Genomic DNA, 9,482 nt, shown 5'->3' on the forward strand with positions numbered 1-9,482 from the left:
AGTTTGATGTTGATATGGTGATTCCAGGTAAGGCGGCGATCTAGGTGAATTCCCAGGTATCTTATTGTTATACTGGAAGGATTCCTTTATGTATACGTGATCTTAAATATTTATTTCACAGGATAGATGTATAGATCATTAGTTATTTATTTACAAAGTACGGAATTTGAGCAGTAGTCTTGTACAGGAAAACGGCTTTGACCCCTTTGTGAAAAGTTGTAGCTATGTTTCCCGTGTTAGGGACTTAGGCACTTCGGGAAAGTGGATAATTGGTTTAGTTTTAATTGTTGCTTATTGGCTAAGGGGGGAGGACAACCGTCCAAGACATAACTAGGCCAACTCTATAACCAACGGATAGGCAACTCTGTAACTAGTGTTAAAGCACCACTAGAGAAACTTGCACAGGCCTCGTGGTTAAGATGGCAATATTAAAATTGTAAGAGCGGATATTCCCGTAGCTGAGAGCTGACGTAGCTAAGGTTTTATTTTCAATTCAAAAAATAATAATAATCGATTTAATAAAAATTATATTTATTGATATAATAAAAATTATATTTATTGACATTTACAATTGTATTTACATAAAATACATTTAGTAAATTTTATGTTGGATTATAATGGCATGTATGACGCAGTCTTGTAGAGAAACTACCCATAGGTAGTACTCTAATAACATTTCTACATTAGAAGATACCAAGCCCATCTTCTTTTCAGGCGCCTCAGAAGATCGTCATTAATCGAAGAGGAAGCAAGGCTAGAAACTAGCGGGTTTGTGTGGCTAAGGAGTTTATAATGGTAGAATTGATATCGGGTATGAGCTAGAGCGGTTACATATAAAGCATTGAGGTCCTGATGGATGACTTTATTTGTGACAAAGTAAGAAGCTTTAAGGATTTTGGACCGTATGGATTGGGAGGAATTATATGGTTTAGTGGAGTTCCAAATCTCAACTCCGTATGTCCAGATAGGCTCTATTATAGTCATGTAAATCAGTCTTTTCAATTAGTTGAAAGTTTAGACCATTTTCCTAGTAAGTGCTGTAAATCTCGGAATAGACGAAAAGTTTCCTGTCTTTTCAGTCTTGTGTGAGGATTCCAAGTCAGTCGTTAGTTCAGATGTAGTCCAAAGAAACTAAGTTCCAAAGGACAGAAATAAGTTGGGCATTATTAAAGGTTACTGTGGGGCTGGAAAATTTGATAACATACATTATGAAGGGTGTACATCTTTATTAATATACGATTTGATGTGTTGTTGGAACAACCAATCTTGTGTCATTTTAATGTTTATACTACTGAGTGTATATTTGTAACCTCCTTTACCAGGTTCATGTTTATATCACATGTCTTTACCGATGATGATCCATAAAAAAAAGCTTTATTCTATTCAATATCGATTTTCTTCTTCCTGGTTGTCTGGATAAAATTTGAGGAATAGTGAAATTTAAAGTATTTTCATAAAAAAATAAACAATACAGTGGTAAGAGAAAAATCTCTTTGGATAAGAGAATTGAATATTGGTGATGTGTGATACGAGAAGAAATGCTGAAAGAAAATGTAACAGAATGCTTTCTGCCAGCGACATCTCCCCTTTCTTTCTTTTTGCACCGTCTTCATTTTCACTGAAAGATAATCTTCTCTCCCATCCGCTTCCCCACTTATCCTTTCAGGTATGTTTCGTATATGGAATTCGATGGTAAAGTAGAATTTAATACTTACAAAATAATTCAATTATTTCTCTTTACAATCACACAAATCAATACATCTAAATAGGTATGTACAAATTAAACAACCTATCTAAAATTTGTTGGGAGCGCGGTAGCCACGGAGTATAGCGCGTGGTTCCTAACTCCAAGGACCTGAGTTCGAATCCGGCTGGGCTGAGAATTGTTTTCTGTACACTGTAGCCGTAAGTCAACTCCTGTGGGTTCTTGGAGCCCTCCTCGGGGCAACCCCAGCCTCTTTAATTGGGTAAAAATTTGGCGGTCGAGCGTGATTCTGACCAAATCACCTCCTTGTACAGCCGTTGGTCTAGTAACACTACTTCTTTACAAAGTATTGAACCCCTGACCCTTCGTGGATTGTAGCGGTACTTATTTTAATTTTTAATTTTAATCTAAAATTTTCAAGAAAATATTTCCAAAATCAAGAATTTTAGGCAAAAATAATAAACAAATTTATTTTTTATTTTAGTTTAGCTAATTAAATGATTTAATTGTTTCCTGAATGTTTTGGAAGAAGTATATTTTCCGAATTAACATTAAAAAGTCAACTGGTTTCCATGAGAACTTGCACAAATACATCAGCACTAATGAAAGTCTAATAGGCTGTTTCTTTATGTACCTTTGACAATATTGTAACAATTTGACATTTAACCATATCTTTCAGGAATGGCCATATTTCACATCACACCTCAATAGCTTTGGATTAAACACGGATATTTCAAAAACCCTTAGTGACGATATTAGACATTCGTTCACCAAAAGTTATCATTGAAATAGCAATTAGTTCGGTATCTCAAAACGGAGAGGTAATTAATATTTTCCGTATTTATTTTCGAGTTCAGGAGACAAAAATAAACTATTATAATGTGTTTTTGAACAGGAATTAGTTGTTGTCCAGATTAATTTGCCTTCAAATAAAAATAGAGTTTTAATAAAACTTCAAACAACAAAACAAACTGATTAAAAGTGTTTGTTTAGAGGACCTTTAGAAAGGTCCTTTGACAAAGAGACGAAGGCTCGAATCCTAGCCACTGCTTCTGTTCATGATCCATTGCCATTGAACAATTTTTTCATCAGTGTTTCAGCTCTGTCGAGAATCGACCCTGACACATATTTACAAAGCTTTATTTAGTTAAAAGAGTGCGATCCTCGTTTCATGGATCACCTCGCTTTCAAAGGAAGGTCACTGTTATAGTCAATGGAAAAAATACTTCCAGAAAAGTGTTTGAGAATTAGGCAATAAAAAGCATTTTTTTTACTGAAATAACATTGAAATTTGTTTTTTTTTTCCAATGAAATAGTCTGACGCGGGTTAAATGTCTAATTTCAAAAGCTCCTCTAAACTAAATATATTTTTTTTTTATTTGACGTAATCAACCATCTCTTATTGTTAAAATTAATACAAAAGAGAAGGTGGAAAAGACTGACAGGAATCGGAAACAGAAGAAGGAAAAGGAAAAGGTGGAAAAGACTGACAGGAATCGGAAACAGAAGAAGGAAAAGGAGAAGGTGGAAAAGACTGACAGGAATCGGAAACAGAAGAAGGAAAAGGAGAAGGTGGAAAAGACTGACAGTAATCGGAAACAGAAGAAGGAAAAGGAGAAGGTGGAAAAGACTAACAGGAATCGGAAACAGAAGGAGGAAAAGGAGAAGGTGGAAAAGACTGACAGGAATCGGAAACAGAAGGAGGGAAAGGAGAAGGTGGAAAAGACAGACAGGAATCGGAAACATTGGACGGAGTTCCGATCCCAGCCCATAAAGTCCCCAAGGGAAGTCAGTTATTTCACCCCGATTTTTATTGTATTAATGAAAACTATGTATAAATAAATACTAGTCGAAATTGATGCGTCAAAGCATAAAAAAAAATCATTTTTCTTTCGAAGCTCCATATCTATAAAATTAACGTACTACTCTGAGGTAGCTGAGGGGCGATTCAGAAAAAGAAGATATTTGAAATAATAATTTAGGAAAATTAATTTCTTCCTGGATAATAAAAAAATAGTTATTTTGAAATGTACAAGGATTTATTCACCTCTATGAAAAGTGATTTCTGAAAGTTGTCTAATGGTGCACTATAGATTTTTTTGTATTCATATAATTCTAGCCTAATAATTTATTATTATACAATTATATAATTATTGCTTTTTGATTAACCGCCTATCCTCGACTAGATTCTCTCTGTACCCGGCACCCGACGGCCGCTGGCTGGACAAGAACGGTGTGGTGAGGCCGAGGAGGTCAGTGGCGAGAGGTCCCTGGTCGGGGCTGGCGGTGGAGGTCACCCCGATGCGGGAGGAGAGTCTACCTCCGGACCGCAACATCTCCAGCGTCAGTATAAAGGTAATAGATAATACTCTAAGAATATTTATACATAGGCAACTTCCATCAATGCTATCATTAAAATGGGCACTTTTCCCTACCTAAATTTAAAGAAAACAAAAGTAATATAGCTTAAAAATTACCTGAGACTTCGTCGACTCTAGAGAACTGAAACCTCATGGACTCTGGAGAACTGAAATGGCCTGAGACCTCATGAACTCTACAGAACTAAAATGACCTGAGATCTCATGAACTCTAGAGAACTGAAATGACCTCAGACCTCATGAACTCTAGATAACTGAAATGACCTGAGACCTCATGAACTCTAGAGAACTAAAATGACCTGAGACCTCATGGACTCTAAGGAACTGAAATGACCTGAGACCTCATGGACTCTAAGGAACTGAAATGACCTGAGACCTCATGGACTCCAAGGAACTGAAATGACCTGAGACCTCATGGACTCCAAGGAACTGAAATGAGCTGAGACCTCATGGACTCTAAGGAACTGAAATGACCTGAGACCTCGTGGACTCTAAAGAACTGAAATGACCTGAGACCTCATGAACTCTAGAGAACTAAAATAACCTCAGACCTCATGAACTCTAGAGAACTGAAATGACCTGGGACCTCATGAACTCTAGAGAACTAAAATGACCTGAGACCTCATGAACTCTAATGAACTGAAATGACCTGAGACCTCATGAACTCTAGAGAACTAAAATGTGCTGAGACCTCATGAACTCTAGAGAACTAAAATGACCTGAGACCTCAAGAACTCTGGAGAACTAAAATGACCTGAGGCCTCATGAACTCTAGAGAATTGAAATGACCTGAGACCTCATGATCTCAAGAGAACTAAAATGACCTGAGACCTCATGAACCCTAGAGAACTAAAATGACTTGAGACCTCATGAACTCTAGAGAACTAAAATGACCTGAGACCTCATGAACTCTAGAGAACTAAAATGGTCTGAGACCTCTTGGACACGAGAGAACTGAAATGACCTGAGACCTCATGGACTCAAGACAACTATAATGTGACCGACTTCACAAAAAACAGTCGTTAGGATTAGCGCAGATGTTCCTGTTCAGTAGAATTCTGTATATTTTATTTATTACTTCATTATTTAGTTTTTTTTGTAAGGTTCTTATTTTCAGATCCTGCTTATATTTTAAGCCTGAATCAGCTATAATTTTTTTACACTGGGGAAACGATTTGTATTTTCATTCACGATTTGTGTTTTAAATGGAATAAATGGAAATTGTATTTATTTAATTACTAGCTGACTCAGCAATGTGTCGCAATTGGACTTTGTATTTGAGGATGTACATTGATTTAATGAACATAATTGATAGTTTGTTATAAATTATTGTATTTAATTAAAATTAAACATTTACATATACTTTATGATTATGATTTAGTAACATAAATTAAACCAACACATGCGATAAGGAACGAAAATTAAATTTGGAGTTAAATAATGAGGACCTAAATGTGGTTCAAAAAGTTTTTATGCCTTAAATTTTTATTAATAATCTATTATTAATTAAAATATTATACTTGAATAGATATATTTATTATTAAAGAAATATATTATTATAAATTGAACTAACTGAATAATAATGTCGACCTTGCATATAAATGCTGTTATTGTAAAATCTATATTGAATCAACTGGAGTGATTTATAATCAGGGTAATTGATTTCAATCTAGAAAATAGGAACTCGGGACAATCTGCTAAGTGTTTTTTTGAGTGCAATAAAAAAGATTAAAACTTATTTGGGAAAGAGGAGGGTCGGGCATAGAGGTAGCAAGAACCGGGACATTAATATTCTGACCTCTAGCACCATCTGTTCTTCCTTACGTGCAACCGTACAAATAATCTTTTCCTGATTGTAATTCTGTCATTGTTATAAATCCGTCATGTGTTTATAACAGCTATTGCTATGTGTATATTGTTATCACCAAGTGATGAATACTTTTGTAGCTCAAAGTGGAGCCAGAAACTACTTCGGCTCTGAATATGAGAAATTTAATTAATAAATCAGTTATTAATTCGAACAACTATTCAACGGAATAATTTAAAATTTCGATGTTTTTTTTTTTCAAATTACGCGTTTGAAATATAATCTTATGATTTAAAATCGCGATTTATGACTTTATGAAGATGTGAAATGTGACTTATTTAATCTCTATAACGATCAATAACATAAATATGGTTGTTTCTCACCTGTGAGGCTGTTTGCCTTCTCACCTTACGAGAAAGTTAATGAACTCATTACAAATTAACATTCCTCTTTCGATAAGATCCATAGAAAGTTAAAGTACAATAAACTGGGATTAGTGAAAATTCAAGGTAAATGGAATATTGTGTCGTACATTCCAGCAGGGAGATAAATACCCCATAGCAAGAAAGAGTTCCTTAAAGGAATTCAACAAGTTAGAAAGAAGTATGGGAGGGATTTTTCCAATGAACCAATTAAATTGATGAAAATTAACAGATTTACGGATTCCATTCTGCTGAAAAAAAAACACTGGGATTGAAATTTTCCCAGTTCTTTGCTGACTAAGGGAATTATTCAAGAGGTCCCCGCCGTAGGTAAGTTATTGAAGGGTTCCTCACCCCGTTAGATATTGATACGATGGCACCAGGAGGATCCCCAAAGTACGTCCCTCAACTCCTGTAGAAAGTTTATCTTCCAGCATTAATGAACGACACGGCACATTGCAACATTTCCTGGCATGTAATGAACAAATCATGTAACTACATTCTTTATGAAAAGCTACATTATTATGTTTTCCATGTTTAGTTAGGTTCCCTCTTAAATTATTAGCGATCAATCAGAATGATTAATAGAGGGGGGGAACCTCCTAAAGACCATATTAACAACCACATTTTACAAAAAAAAATTTTATTAGTGAGAAAAACTGAATTAAAAAGTCTTGCTGCCCGACCGTACAGGGTTGCTAAATACACAGCACAACTTACACTTAAACTTTTTTTTTTTTAATTCTTTTAAAATACAGGCATAGTACAGCCAACTTATAATATATAACAGAAATATATATTTGTTCTTCTTTTATCCTTTTTTCCTTATTATTATTTTTTTCCATTATTATTACATATGTATAATTTTATTTTTTCCCTTAACCAAAACGTCTTTATTTTCTCCCCTCTTCAACAAAGTCAAAACAAAATTAAAGTATAAGTTATAAACAATAAAAATTTCAAATAAAATAACAATATGAATACATAATTAAAAATTAAAATCTGAACCGCCACAACCCCTGAAAGGTCAGAGATTCAGTTCTTTGTAAGGAAATAATGTATACGTAATAATCGAAAGTATTTTCCCACATAAGCACTATTCAATTAAAATCTAAAAAAAAAAAATACTCAACAATTTTCTACAGGGGTATAGTACAAGAGTCAGGAAGAAAAAAAGGCAGTTATTTCACCCCAATTTTTTATTACTTTAATGAAAACTATGTATAATTACTAGTCAAAACTGATGAGTCTGCCAAGTATAGGTAGGGGGAATAAAAAATGGCAGCTTTTTAAAAACGTTAAAATACATTAATTTTTCATTCGGAGCACTATAGTCTAAAAACTACCAACAACACTCGAAAATCTAAATGAATATTATTTAAAGAAGAGTAAATTTGCTGAAATATTAGTCCTAACAGAGCTATTTACGTACAACAGTTCTCGAGATATAGCCTTTTAAAAAGTTTCATAAAAATGTTGTATGGAGCGTACTGCAATATCAGTAGTCAGTTAATTTATTTTGAGAAATCTATATCTCAGGAACTATGTGACGTATAAATTTCTATTAGCACTCAAATTAAAGCCACTTTAACGCACTATAAAGTAGTTTATGACCTTTACCTTCGTAGGAATAGTAGTTTTCATGATATTTCTTAAAATCAATTGATTTAGAGTTGTTTAGACGATAAGTTTGATTTATGAAAAACTTTATTTTTAAAACCATAGAACGTACAGATGTCTGTCAGCACTCAAATTAAAGCTAGTTAAATTTATTATAAAATAGTTTATAACGTTTATCTTTGTAGGAGTAGTAGTTTTTATGATATTAGACAAAATAAATTACAAACTGTTAATTTCTAGTTGTTTCTATAAAATGTTTAATTTTAGAAAAAATATAGACCCATAAGACGCACATATGTCTGCCAACACTCAAAATAAAGGAAACTTAACTTACTATAAAGTAGTTTATGACACTTACCTTCGTAGGGGTAGTAGTTTTTATGAATATTTATACATGAATATAAATTTGGCAAATGAAAATTTGTCCGAACAACTATAAATCAATTTATTTTAGCAAATATCATGAAAATTACAACTCCTACGAAGAAAACGTCAGCTAAATTACTTTATAAATTAAGAGAGTACATTAAACTAGCATTAAATTGAGTGATAACAGACATTTGAGCGTCAAATTATTTTGAGATATAGATTTCTCAAAATAAATTCACCAACTACTGATCTTTCAGTACGTTCTGAGCATTTTTATGAAAGGTTGCTTTTTAAAAAGCTATATCTCAAGAACTATTGAATTTAAATAGCTCTATTAGGGCATTTTAGCAAATTTACTCTACTTTAAATAATGTTCTTTTAGAATTTCAAGTTTTGTTGGTAGTTTTAAAGATATAAAGCTCCCAATGAAAAATTGATTATTTTTAAGGTTATTTGGACATATGGAATTGAGCTCTGGGGCTCCACCAAACCATCAAATTCTTCCCGCATCCAATCGTTACAATCCAAAATCCTACGTAAAATCCTTGATGTTCCTTATTACGTCACAAATAAACTCATTCACGAAGAGCTTAACCTCCCATTTGTTACAGAATTGGCCCAAAACAGATATGCGTCTTTTCATTCCAAGCTCCTTAACCATCCTAACCCATTAATTCTTAATCTTTCATCCTTAATAATCCCTGATAATCCTCCGAGGCGTCTGAAAAGAAGATGGCCACGAGACCTTCTAGTTTAAATTAATGTTTGAAGTACCACCAATGGGTGGTTCTTTCCCAAGATTTTCAAGTGTATATGAAACATACTACATATTTACCTATTGTATTATTTTGTACAGTTGTAAATTACAATAAATAAACAATAAAAAATTTTTTTTTTAAGGTTTTGAAACAGCCGTCATGTTTTATTTCCCCTACCTATACCTGGCAGATTCATCAATTTTGACTAGTAATCATATATAGGTTTCATAAAATATTGGGGTGAAATATCAGTTTTTTTTTTCTATTGGACCTCTTGTACTAGTATAATGCTATGCATACATTGAAATACAGAAAATAAATATAAAATTAAAAAAAGTAATATTATGTAATGTTATTGTTAAAAATAGTAATAAACATATAGAGAAAAGTAATAAATAAATATTACTAAGTAATGAATACATG

General features: G+C 33.2%; 1 protein-coding gene across 1 annotated transcript in view; it reads left to right on the forward strand.

Moving 5' to 3' along the window:
- Positions 1-1,519: 1,519 nt before the first annotated feature.
- Positions 1,520-9,482, forward strand: part of LOC112211575 (uncharacterized) — a 42,775-nt gene continuing 34,812 nt past the window's right edge. Inside the window, exons 1-2 of the mRNA XM_067047585.1 lie at positions 1,520-1,666; positions 3,134-3,493. Coding sequence (XP_066903686.1) covers positions 1,520-1,666; positions 3,134-3,493 — 507 coding nt within the window. The remainder of the gene's footprint in view (positions 1,667-3,133; positions 3,494-9,482) is intronic.

Source organism: Halyomorpha halys, unplaced genomic scaffold (assembly GCF_000696795.3).
Source record: "Halyomorpha halys isolate HHAL.00 unplaced genomic scaffold, Hhal_1.1 Scaffold1146.1, whole genome shotgun sequence".
NCBI classification, from domain to species: Eukaryota; Metazoa; Arthropoda; class Insecta; order Hemiptera; family Pentatomidae; genus Halyomorpha; species Halyomorpha halys.